At 49.1% G+C, this 13,357-nt stretch overlaps 1 protein-coding gene across 4 annotated transcripts in view; it reads left to right on the top strand.

Moving 5' to 3' along the window:
• evl (Enah/Vasp-like) overlaps positions 1-13,357 on the top strand; it is a 201,585-nt gene that overhangs the window by 169,677 nt on the left and 18,551 nt on the right. For all 4 annotated transcript variants that reach the window (XM_033026500.1, XM_033026502.1, XM_033026501.1 and 1 more), the window contains one exon: positions 90-150. In XM_033026500.1, the coding sequence (XP_032882391.1) occupies positions 90-150 (61 nt within the window). The remainder of the gene's footprint in view (positions 1-89; positions 151-13,357) is intronic.

Genomic DNA, 13,357 nt, shown 5'->3' on the forward strand with positions numbered 1-13,357 from the left:
TGAGAGGCTTAACATCAGAGGCATCTTTGATTTGAAAAGATCTACTCAGACCGACCAATTTGTTCATAAAGCTGCATCTTTTCCAACAGATGCTGGGAAAAAGCCATGGGAGAGGGCCAACTCTGTGGAAAAGACAGGAACTATACCAAGGTAAGAACTTAAGGGATAGGTGTTACTTTGAGATAAGGAAGCAAAGTTACTTTTCAAGAGTTTATGAATAAATATGTTGGTCTGCAAGTTGAGTTTGGATTGAGTTACATTTGGCATTGATAGGGCAGACCGTCAGAACCAAAATTACGGTCATGGGCAGATTCATGGGTAACTTTCGGCCCCATTTCCGTAACCGGCTTCCGTCTCCGCACCAAAGATCCCGTAGCGGAGCAAAGATACTAGTGCGGAGACGGAAGCCGGTTACGGAAACATCCTCGTAAAAATAAAAGTTATTTTGTTAAAAATCTTCTCCTCATTTTCAGAATTATAATTTATTAACACAAACTGTTCCCCCGCAACGTTGATTACACTGCGGGTCGGGTCGGGTTACTGAAATGGATGAAAAAAAGGCCCACGTTCCGCTCCGTTGCGTACTACACGTCAGCCCATTGCATTTAGCAGGAGTGGTCTATCTATAGGATCTTTGGTCAGAAACTTTGTTTCCCAGGGTGGAATAATCAAATACTAGAGGGCATTGCTTATTGTGAGAGGGACAACGTTTATTGGAGATGCATGGGGTTGGTGAGTGCCTGGAACGTGTTGGCAGAGTTGGTGGTTGAAGCAGATATGATAATGGCATTGAAGAGCCTTTTGGATGGGCATATGTATATGCAGGGAATGGAGGCATGTGGGTTATGTGCGGGTAGATAAGAGATGGCATCATGTTCGGCACAGGTGTTGTGGGCCAAAATACCTGTTTAGTTTAGTTTAGAGATACAGATGGGACATTTGTAGACTGGTGACATTTAAACCTAGCAAGCTAACTCAGTTCTGTCACAGATTATTCTGAGAGTTTGTGTTGGCACAGTGAGTGAGGTCACTGTTGATAGACCATCAGGAAAATAAAGGGCAACATCTTGTTACAGGTGGTGCAGCGGTAGAGTTGCTGCCTTACAGTGCCAGACACCCGGGTTCGATCCTGACTACGGGTGCTGTCTGCATGGAGTTTGCACGTTCTCCACGTGACCACTTGGGTATTCTCCAGGTGCTAGTGCACGGGGTAATCGCTGGTCGGCACAGACTTGGTGGGCCGAAGGGCATGTTTCCTCTAAAGTCCACTGTAAAGCAGTTTTCTCATCTGAGCTTGTATGGGTTCAAGTACCGGAGATGATATTCCATTAGACATCTAACTCGGGGCTTCAGCAGAGATCCACTCATATTGCCCGGATGTGGTAACAGGGGTGATAGACACAAAAAGCTGGAGTCATTTTTACGAGGATGTTTCCGATACCATCTCTGGAGAGAAGGAATCGGCGACGTTTTGGGTCAGACTATCAGCCTACTAATTACAGACAGTTTTTTAGTTTTTTAGAGATACAACTCTAAAACAGGCCTTTCGGCCCAGCGAGTCCACACCAACCATCGATCCCCGCATATTAAACCCATCCTACACACATTTGGGACAATGTGTACATGGTTATATTGTACATGGAAGTCAGTGAACACTCTGTGATCTGTTGGGCATAAGAGGACACGAGCAATTTGTAACACAATTATGCCTCACCAGGGCTCAGGGGTTATGGGGAGAAGGCAGGAGAATGGAATTGAGTGGGAAAAATGGATCAGCCATAATTGAATGGTGGAGTAGATCTGATGGGCCAAATGACCTAATTCTGCTCCTATAACTTGTGAACCATGATAATAACACCTAACTTAAAAAAAAGTAATGAAATCATTCGAAGATACTATTATTTTGAGTTAAGTACAAGAAGTGCGTGCAGCACGGTGGCGCAGCGGTAGAGTTCCTGCCTCACAACGCCAGAGACCTGTGTTCGATCCTGACTCCAGGGCTGCCAACATTGGGTGAGAGTTGGGAGTGAGAAATTGCGAGAGACCAAGCCCGAGGGAGCTTAGCGACCGGGGGGGGGGGGGGAGGAGGGTGTCCCCCTCCCATTGGTACGGAACATTTGCATTTTTCAGCTTGAAATTGTGCAATATGGTGCATACTGTAGCGAGTCTTTTAACTAACACTTGAATGCACTATATATGCTTTAAATTGGATTGGAGCGTTTTTGAAAGGGGGAGGCTGTGCGATCACTGATCACTTGCCTTGGGGGTACCCGGTGAGGAAGTGGAGCAACCGAGTGAGGAGAGGGTGTGGTAGAAGGATGTCCCCCCTCCCAGGGTAGGAACTTTTTGAAATTTGATGTATTAAAATCATGTTTTAGTGCACTGTAGAAGTATGATTTCAATGTTTATTGTATGAAGTATTTTTAAGAGGGAACTTTTTAAGGGGTAACTTTATCCACACAAAGGGTGATGGGTGTATGGAACAAGCTGCCAGAGGAGGTAGTTGAGGCAGGAACCATCCCAACATTTAAGACAATGGTAGACTGATACATGGATAGGACAGGTTTGGAGGTATGGACCAAAAGCAGGTGGCGTAGCTGGAACATGTTGGCGGGTGTGGGCAAGTTGCGCCGAAGGGCCTGTTTTCACACTGTATCACTCTATGACTACATTATACGTCCACCATGCATGAATGCTTCAAAATCAAGTGATCGAGTTATATTGCCATATACTCAAGCATAGAAACATAGAAAATAGGTGCAGGAATAGGCCATTCGGCCCTTCTAGCCAGCACTGCCATTCAATATGATCATGGCTATTCATCTAAAATCAGTACCTCTTTCCTGTTTTTTCCCCATATCCCTTGATGTCGTTAGCCCCAAGAACTAAATGTAACTCTCTCTTGAAAACATCCAGTGAATTGGCCTGCACTGCCTTCTGTGGCAGAGAATTCCACAGATTCACAACTCTCTGCGTGAAGAAAGTTTGTCCTCATCTCAGTCCTAACTGGCCCTCCCTTTATTCTTAAACTGTGACCCATGGTTCTGAATGCCCCCAACATCGGGAACATTTTTCCTGCAGTTACAGTAAGTGAAAATCTAGCAGGCAAGCAGGATGCTTTCACCAACCACCCCCATTTGAAGTCCACTATCTTCCACCGTATCTACCCAGTGCTTGGTACTTACTTCCAGCAGCCACTGGTTGTCCTCCAGGATGCACCGAGCCGCAGCCTGATCCATGCCGGTCACCTGGGTTGAATTCGGCACAGTGACTCTCACGGCAGCGGCGTAACGCTTCGACGCCTCCGATGACCCGGGACTCTTGCACTGAGGCTGCTCCATGGCCAGAACTGCAGTGAGCGACTCGCCAGCCCGGCAAACACTCGCCAGCCTCGCTCCCCGTCCGCATCTGTCCCCGCCGCTGCTTCTGCTTCCAACACCCATTCAGTTGATATGAGTTTTGACATTTTCGTTGATCACAGAATTTCTTATTGAGCGAGAGAAATTTGTGATCAGCGTGAGAATTTGGTGAAATGCGTGATTCTCACTCTTAATGCATGGGAGTTGGCAGCCCTGCCTCTCTATCCCCCTCTCCCTCTCCTCTCTCTCCCCCTCTCTCTATCCTCTCTCTCTCCCCCTCTCTTTCTCTCCCCTCTCTCTCCCTCCCACCTCACTCTCATCCCTCTCTCTCCCCCCCTCTCTTCCGCTCTCTCTCCGCTCAACCCCCCTCTCTCTCCCCTCCCCCCTCTCTCTCCCCTCCCCCTTTCTCTCTCCTCTCTCCCCTGTCTCACCCCTCTCCCCTTCCCTCTCTCTTCTCTCTCCCCCTCTCTCTCTCCCCCCTCTCTCTCTCCTCTCTTCCCCTCTCTCTCCCCTCTCTCTCCCCCTCTCTCTCCCTCCCACCTCACACTCCCCCTCTCTCACTTCCCCTCTCTCCTCTCCCCCCTCTCTCCCTCTCTCTCCCTTCTCTTTCCTCTAATTCTCACCCCCCCCCTCTCTCTCCCTCTCTTTCTTCTCCCTCTCCCCCTCTTCTCTCTGTCTCCCTCTCTCCCCCTCTCTCTCTCTTTCTCCCTCCCTCTCTATCTCTCCCTCTCCCTCTCTACACACTCTCCCCTCTCTCTCTGTCTCTCCTCTCACCTCTCTCTCTTCCCTCTCATCTCTCTCTCTCCCTCTCTCCCCCATATCTCCCTCCCACCTCACTCTCCCCCTGGCTCTCTCTCTCCCCTCTCTCTTTCTCCTCTGTCTCTATCTCCTCTTTCTCTTTGTCCCCCCCATCTCTCTCTCTTTCCCCCTCTCTCTACCCCTCTCTTTTACCACCCCTCTCTCTTCCCTCTCTCTCCCATTCTCTCCTACCCTCTCCTCCCTCTCCACCCCCTCTTTCTTCCCTCTTTCTTCCCTCTCACCCCTCTCTCTCTTCCCTCTCTCTCTTCCCCCCTCTCCCACCTCACTCTCCCCCCTCTCTCTTCTCTCTCTCCATTCACACCCCCTCTGTCTCTCCCCTCTCTCTCCTCTCCCCCCCCTCTCTCTCCCCCCCCCTCTCTCTCCCCCCCCTCTCTCTCTCTCCACCTCCCTTTGAGAGTCGGTCCCTTCGGCACAGAGACTCTCGCGGCAGGCAGCGGCGCGACGCTTCCGACGGCTCCGCGGCCCTGGACACTCGCACTGTCCAGAGTGCTCCATGGCCAGAGCTACAGCGTCAGCCCCGCAAACACTCGACAGCGCCGCAAACGCTCGTTAGTCCTGGCTCCCCGCATCTGTTCCCGCCGCTGGTTCTGCTCCCATCCCTCCCTCAGCCCCGGCTCTCCAACACCCGCGGACCATGCAGTTTATCCGAGTTTTGAAATGTTCGTTGATCACAACATTTCTCACCACTGAGCGTGAGAAATGTCTGATCAGCGTGAGGGCGTGAGAGTTTGCTTGAGGGCGTGAGTCTTACGCTCAAAGCGTTAGAGCCCTGTGTCTGTACGGAGTTTGTACAAGTGACCTGTGTGGGTTTTCTCCGGGTGCCCCGGTTTCCTCCCACACTCCAAAGACGCACAGGTTTGTAGGTGAATTGGCTTCTGTGAATTGTAAATTGTCCCTTGAGTGTGTAGGATTGTGTTAATGGCCTGTCCCACTTGGCCGATTGACCGACGTATCAGGTCACCGAAAAATATGCGGCGTGATGACTTATGACGCGGCGGTGATGCAGCGTGATGACGGATGACGCGGCGGTGATGCAGCGTGATGACGGATGACGCGGCGGTGATGCAGCGTGATGACGGATGACGCGGCGGTGATGCGGCGTGATGACGGATGACGCGGCGGTGATGCGGCGTGATGACGGATGACGCGGCGGTGATGCGGCGTGATGACGGATGACGCGGCGGTGATGCGGCGTGATGACGGATGACGCGCGCTGTTTTTTCAAGTGTCGCAACATTTTTTTGTCGCCGCTGGATTTTGAAATGTTCAAAATCTTTTGGCGACACTGAAGTGACGCGGGTAAAATCGCCAAGTGGGACGAGCCCTGTAACGTGTGGGGATCGCTGGTAAGTGCAGACTCAGTGGGCAGCGCTGTATCTCTAAACCAAACTAAACTATTACCCTGTGCGGTTCCAAATAAATGTCAAGATCCTTCTTTATGTCTACAAAGCCCTTAACGGGCTTGTCCCCACCCACATCAAAAGTCTGCTTTCCCACCGCACCTCCTCCAGGTCCCTCAGATCGGCCGACTTGGGGTTACTGACCATCCAGCGGTCCAGGTTTAAGCTCAGGGGCGACCACGCCTTTGCGGTTGCAGCTCCTAGACTGTGGAACAGCATCCTTCTTCCCATCAGAACTGCCCCCTCCATCGACTCTTTTAAGTCGAGACTTAAAACTCATCTCTACTCTCAAGCCTTTCTTGACGTCCTCTGAGGGAGGGCTATATGTATGTATTTATGTATGTAAACATAGAAACATAGACATAGAAAAAAGGTGCAGGAGTAGGCCATTCGGCCCTTCGAGCCTGCACCGCCATTCAATATGATCATGGCTGATCATCCAAATCAATATCCCATACCTGCCTTCTCTCCATACCCCCTGATCCCTTTAGCCACAAGGGCCACATCTAACTCCTTCTTAAATCTAGTCAATGAACTGGCCTCAACTACCTTCTGTGGCAGAGAATTCCACAGATTCACCACTCTCTGTGTGAAAAATGATTGTCTCATCTCGGTCCTAAAATACTTCCCTCTTATCCTTAAACTGTGTCCCCTTGTTCTGGACTTAATCTATGAACTATAATAGTAAGATTAAACGAGAACTTATCAGTTTGAAGTTTGATCTGTATTTTATGAGGAGTTACGATGAGGGATTACGTGAAGAGCCCGCTCAGCACGCATGCGCGGCATACTTCAAAGCAGCGGTGTGGAATCACAGATAGACACAGTTATTGAAGTAAACATAGTAAAGACAAGGAGACATCAGTTTATGAATTTGACCCATATTATTGAGGGTGGGAGCGGTGGGCACGTATTCCCTCATCGTAACTCCTCATAAAATACAGGTCAAACTTCAAACTGGTAAGTTCTCGTTTAATCTTACTATTTTACTTCGGAGTCACGTGAGTGATTCCGTGAAGATTTCAAAGCTCTGTGATTTCAAACCGTGTAACAGTTATTACTACATCACTGCCGAAGTCTTTGAGGGAGGAAGTGTGTTATCGTAATCAACCAATGAATCTGTTTGTAGAAAAACACAATGGTATTTTTTAACAATAACAACAAAGAAATTAAATTGCTCCCCAGGGCTTAAATTAAATATTTGCAGTCTGTAAATCTTTCCTGCAAATAAAACAGGTTTTGCCAACGGCTTATTATAAAATTTCTGAATGGTCTTTCCCCCCACCATCCTGCTGTAGCCAGGATGTGGTCTATAGGCACGTCCATTCTTTTAGCCGTCGACGTGGATGCTGCCCTGGTGGAATGAAATTTGTACATGTTAGTTTTTATCCCAGCAGCTTTTAGCACCTGCTTGAGCCATCTCGAAATGGCTCGTCACCCGACCTTAAGGTTCTTTATGACTGATCCACAAGGCTTTTCATCTCCCTCGAATATTTTGGTTGTATCTATGTAGGATAGTAGGGTCATGGCACATAACCGTGGTTCTGGCGGGTAAGCCCGGAATTCCACGACTGGATTAGGTGTTCCTGGTCTGCTCTGTTTGATCATTCCCTGGATAACGACAGAGATCTGGTCTGGAGCTGTGAGCATGCTGTCCAGTCGCAAAAGGTGTAGTGACTGGACCCTCTGTGCAGATACAAGTGCCATCAACATGAGTGTTTTGAGCATAGATGGTTCCAGGTTGAGGGATCTGGCTGGTGGCCATCCCCTGAGGTATGTCAGGACCACACTGACATCCCATGTATGGGTGTACCTTGGTCTAGGGGTTTAGAGTTGTAAATACCCTTCATTAGTTTGACCACCAGCTGGTGGGACCCCATGGCCTGTTGTCCTGGAGCTGGTTTTAAATAGACAGGCAGGGCAATTCTAGCTGTGTTGATGGCTCTGTAGCTGAGTCCTTCATCGTGGTGAAGGTTCGCCAGGAATTCCAGTACGTTGGTAACTGTAGCGGTTGAGTAGGTGGTCCCTGTATCCAAGCAGTACTTCTCCCATTTTTTGATGCTGGACAAGTGCTGTTTTTTAGTGGATGTTCGGAGGGATGCTGACATGGTGTAGACGGTTTGTTCTGATAATCCCAGTCCCAGAAGTGGTTTGTGCAGAATCTGCAACCCAGGAGTTTGATTTTTTCATGGCACGGGTGGCTTGTGCCCGACACTGGGTGTTAATAACTCTGGGTCACTGGGGAATGCCATCGGAGTTCCAACAACCATGTCATGGAGTATTGGGAACCATGGCTGTGTAGGCCAGTCGGGTACTATCAAAATACCTGAAGCAGAGTCCATTTGTACTGTGCGTAGTCCCCGACTGATGAAGCAGAAGGAGAATTTCCCCAATCCAGCGCGAACGCATCTACCGCTGCTGCCTCAGGGTCTGGTTCCCAAGCGACATACATAGGTACCTGGTGATTTAGCCTTGATGCAAATAAATCGATATCTGGCGTGCCATATTGCTTGATAACTTTTGTGGAAAAAAAAAATTGGGTTTTCTTTAACATCCATTCGATGTCATTAAATTTACGTGACCTGGTGTCTGCCACTGTATTTAGCTTACCTGGCAGGTAAGTTACTGATAGCCAAATATGTCTTTGGACACACCATTGCCAAATTGTGTTGATCAACTTGTCGCATGATACCGATTTTATGCCGCCCATATGGTTAATGTAGGCCACCACCGTAGTATTATCTATTTATAACCGTACATGCAAGTGATACATATTTATGCATATGCTTTTAAACCATAAAAGTCACCCAACGTCTCTAGATAATTAATGCCCAGTGTAAGTGGTAACGATGATTCTGGGTTAGTCCATCTACTACTTGTGCTGGATATAGAGTTAGTTGCTCCCCAGCCTTGAGCACTGGCATCTGTTTGGATAACTGACGTAGGGTTAGTGATGATAATAGGCTGAAACTATGTCAAAAGTTTTTTGCCCACCACTGTAGTTCTGATATTACTTCAGTGGGTAACTTCATGAAACGATCATAATGACCTGTATGTCGTTTTTGGTACAAAGGTCCGAATTATGTAGCCGGAAATGCTGCTACCATTTTCCCAATTACTCTGTTACTTGTCGAGTAGTTGGTAGTTTGTTGACCATTAAATTGTTGCATGATTGTGCCAATTCAACTATTTTGTCTCTTGGCAATGTTACAGTCACGTAGACTGAATTAATTGTGAAGCCCAAGTAGTCCATGATAGTGGATGGCTTCAACTTAGATTTATCTGGATGTAAGACAACCCCAGGGTTTCGAATAACTGTTTGGTAGCTGAACAGCTAACATAATCAATTTCATGGTCTTGCCTACCATTTAGGATATCATCAAGATATGCCATGACAATATGCTTTTGTCTTCTGAATATTCTTCAGACCTGGTAGGCGGCGCGACTCTCGTCTGCAGCGGCCTCTGCAGTCCGTCTGCGTTTTTATTATTTTATGTCTATGTTTTTATGTAGTTTTTGTTATTTTTGTTGGGGTATGTGTGTGGGGGGGTGGGGGTGGTGTGGGGGGGGTTGGGGGTAACTTTTAAATCTCTCCCTGCACGGGAGACCCGACCTTTTCTTTGTCGGGTCTCCGTTGTCGTTGGGGCTGCAACGAGGAGCGGCCTCCAACAGGAAGACCGGGGACTCTGGTGCCAACTACTCACCTCACCGTCGCGGAGCTGGCCGAGTCCAGAGCGGGTGGAGCTGTGGTGGACGCTGCTGCGACCCGACCCCCGGAGATTCGGTGGCTGCAACTGCGGGTTTGGCGGACGGCACCGGGAGCCCGCGGGTACCTGGAGGGAGACCGCTTTTCAGGGCTCCCGCAACGGCGACTTCTCCCGCCCGAGTTGCGGGGTTGAAGAGCTCCTGGAGCGGGGCCTTACATCACCGCCCCGCGCGGCTTGGAATGGCGGTGGGTCTCTGCGAGCGCACGCCGGGGGCTCTAACACCAAGACCCGGTGTGCGACCTTGCATCACCCGGCGTGGCTTTAATGGCCACGGGACAATCGCCATCGCCCGCCGGGGACTTTGACTTTGACTCTGACATCGGGGGGGAGAGTGCAGTGGAGAGAAAAGTTTTTTGGCCTTCCATCACAGCAATGTGATGGATGTTTATGTAAAATATGTTGTGTCTTGGGTCTATTTGTTTGTAATGTATGGCTGCAGAAACGGCATTTCGTTTGGACCTCAAGGGGTCCAAATGACAATAAATTGAATTGTATTGTATTGTATTGCCAGAGCTGGTTTTAGTGTCTTGCTGAACAATCTTGGGCTGATGTGAACCCATTGGGTAACGCTTTAAACTGCTATAGCTGCCCCATCCAGGTAAATCTGCGATGATCCTAGTGAATGGTACTAAATAGTAAACATCTTTAAGATGAATGCTTGCCATGAAGTATCCTTTGGAATTTAGTTGTTTGGCAGTAACAACCGGTTCCATTTTGAAATGTATGTACTTAACAAACATATTTAGTGAAGTTAAGTCAATGATGATGCGACATCCACCATCTTTTTTGGGTTTAGTGAATATATTTGATACGAATTGCAAGGGTTCAGGTTTTCCCATGATACCCTTTGTAATTATTCTCACCAGTTCAGCTTGTCCCTCTTGTTTCTTTAACGGAGAGGGGAAAAATACCCTCTGGGGTGAATGTTGACCTGGTGGCAATTTTTCTAGTATGAATTGTATTTGTATTCACTAATGCCATTGAGTATATACTGATCACTCGTGATAGACTCCCATGTGTTAGTATTACTCTATATACTGGTAGGAACCAGACCCACCTACCTCCATGGTTATGGGTATTCTTCTGTTTCCTGCCGGTCCAACGAGTGTTGCACGTCGTCTGACGTGGCGGTGACGTTGGGGGGTGGCACATTTTCCATGGGGTCCGCTCTGGGCCCTGGTCTAAAGAAGACTTTCGGTGATAGAATGCGGACCCCGAGCTTTCATCAGTCCCATATGGTAGACGTTGACTGATGGACGCGATGGGGTGCTGCTGCGTAGGAATTACTGTTTTTGGTTACTCGTCCCGGCCCTGCCCTCATGAGCCGAAAGTTTTGTAAAACCTCTTGCATGTCCTTCATATGCTTTGTGAGGTTTTTGCCAAAGAGCAGTGGGTCTGGCTCAGTGGCTGGGGTATGCACAACCCCGCAATGTAGGATTTATGGCAGGTCTTATGACTTGTTTACGAAGGTTGTGGTCATCTCCGTATTTGTCCATGGAACGAGGAAAAACAATGTGATGGCTGACGTCAGGCTTTTAACGGCCTCCTGTACGTGGGGTTTCCACGTAGCTGTCCACCACACCTAGCAGCTCTTCCTGTTCCTGCACCCCTTGCATACTCCCGAGATCTTCAGCCATTGCCCCTGTTCTTGACCAGCCCAGTCCTGGTCACCAAAGCTATCCTCTGGAAAGGAGGAAGCAATGGACAGTGCACAAGGCACTGTGGAGGGAGTGCCTGACCTCCCTCTGCGAGAGCGCCCCTCCTGGGGTGCACCTCGCTGGAGCTCCTGCTCCAAGAGCCGCTCCATGCGGCTCATGCGGCTGTCTCTCCCCCCCCTGGGTGGAGAGACGTCCCCGTCCGACAAGTCGGAGCCACCGGCCGGACACCTCTTCCATGGCTTTACATCCAGCCCGCTGCTCAGGCGCTAGCGGGGCTGGGCTCGGTCGCGGTGTCGGGGTATAGCGGAACGCCCGGTAAGCAGTCCTACCGCCTTGTTGCTGCCCCCGCGAGATGGAACGCTCCTCCGTGGAGTCGAGCGGGGGCAGGTCTGTTCAGGCGGCTGTCTTTCCCCCCGTGCGGGTGAAAGACGTCCCGTCCGATAAGTCGGAGCCACCGGCCGGACGCCTCTTCCGTGGCGGTACTTCCAGCCCGCTGCTCAGGCGCTAGCGGGCTGGGCTCGGCACGGTGTCGGGATAGCGGAGCGCTGGGTAAGTGATCCTACCGCCTTGATGCTGCCCCCCCCCAGATGGAACGCTCCTCCGTGGAGTCGAGCAGGGGACAGGTCTGTTCTGTTGCTGCCCCCCCCCCCCAGCTGGAACGCTCCTCCGTGGAGTCGAGCGGGGGACAGGTTTGTTCTAGAGCCTTTCTTCTCTGCCTGAAAGCAGAAGGCTCCCTGTGAAAGAAAAACCCGACGTCAGCTTACTTGACAGTCCGTTCTTTCACATCCATAGCGGGAGCGCCTGACTCCCGCTGTGCCGCTGTTGCTCTGCTGGACGTAATGCCGCGCATGCGTGCTGAGCGGGTTCTTCACGGAATCACTCACGTAACTCCGAAGTAAAATCTATGTATAACGTTAGTACCTCCACCAATGTAAAGCACTTTGGTCAACGAGAGTTGCTTTTTAAATGTGCTATAAAAATAAAAGTGGCTTGACTTGACAAAAGAGTTACCCCATTTCGACTACTGGTACCCACTGCTAGTCAATGACTGATTAACTCTGCGTGGTGTATAAATATTTCACAACTGTTGCTTCCAGCCTGCAGTCCCCATCTCTGGAACATGAGCCATCTTTATGGAAGTCCAGGGTCATGGGTTGATGCTGCAATCCCTGATGTTGTGTCCCAACAGCTTCACATCGTTTAACAGCTGCAGAAAGTAGATGGAATTGACCTGACGTAAATTAAATTGCTGAAGCTCAGCTACTAGTTTATATTTTCACCGGAAATCAGAAATAAATTTATCCCCAGAAAGGGAACAATGAAAACGCCTTGGTCTGAGATCCTTCAGACTCTGTTTTTGCTCTTCTTTGCTGCTAGGGAGGCAGAGCTACTGTTTAAGACACTAAGTGCAGGAGTCTTGCAGCATCTCCGGAGAACATGAAAAGGTGATGTTTCAGGTCGGGACCAATCTTCAGACCCACTGAGTTACTACAGCACCTTGAGTCTTCCTGTGAATATGCTATGCCTGTTACCACTTAAAATCCTGATCAAACTAGTCTTGTGAACCTTTCTCATGTTTAGAAGTGATAGGAGCAGAATAAGGCCATTCAGCCCATCAAGTCTACTCCACCATTCAATCATGGCTGATCGATCTCTCCCTCCCGACCCCATTCTCTTGCCTTCTCCCCATAACCTCTGACACCCGTACTAATCAAGAATCTATCTATCTCTGCCTTAAAAATATCCACTGACTTGGCCTCCACAGCCTTCTGTGGCAAAGAATTCCACAGATTCACCACCTTCTGACAAAAGACATTTCTCCTCATCTCCTTCCAAAAAGAACGTCCTTTAATTCTGAGGCTGTGACCTCTAGTTCGAGACTCCCCCAGTAATGGAAACATCCTCTCCACATCCACTCTATCCAAGCCTTTCACTATTCTGTATGTTTCAATGAGGTCCCCCCTCATTCTTCTAAACTCCAGAGAGTACAGGCCCAGTGCCAACAAACGCTCATCATAAGTTAACCCACTCATTCCTGGGATCATTCTTGTAAACCTCCTCTGGACCCTCTCCAGAGCCAGCACATCCTTCCTCAGATGTGGTGTCTAAAATAGCTCACAATATTCCAAATGCGGCCTGACCAGCGCCTTATAGAGCCTCAACATGACATCCCTGTTTTTGTATACAAGCCCTCTTGAAATAAATGCTAGCATTGAGTTTGCTTTCTTTACTACTGATTAGACAAGTGCTGAATATGTGGAATAGTAGTTGCAGGCTTATAACTCTCCTTTTGAACACCTGATGTATTGATTTTCGTCAGCAAATTCCAGTTCAAATTGAAAAACTTGAGTAAA

Source organism: Amblyraja radiata, chromosome 9, assembly GCF_010909765.2.
Source record: "Amblyraja radiata isolate CabotCenter1 chromosome 9, sAmbRad1.1.pri, whole genome shotgun sequence".
In the NCBI taxonomy this organism is placed as follows: Eukaryota; Metazoa; Chordata; class Chondrichthyes; order Rajiformes; family Rajidae; genus Amblyraja; species Amblyraja radiata.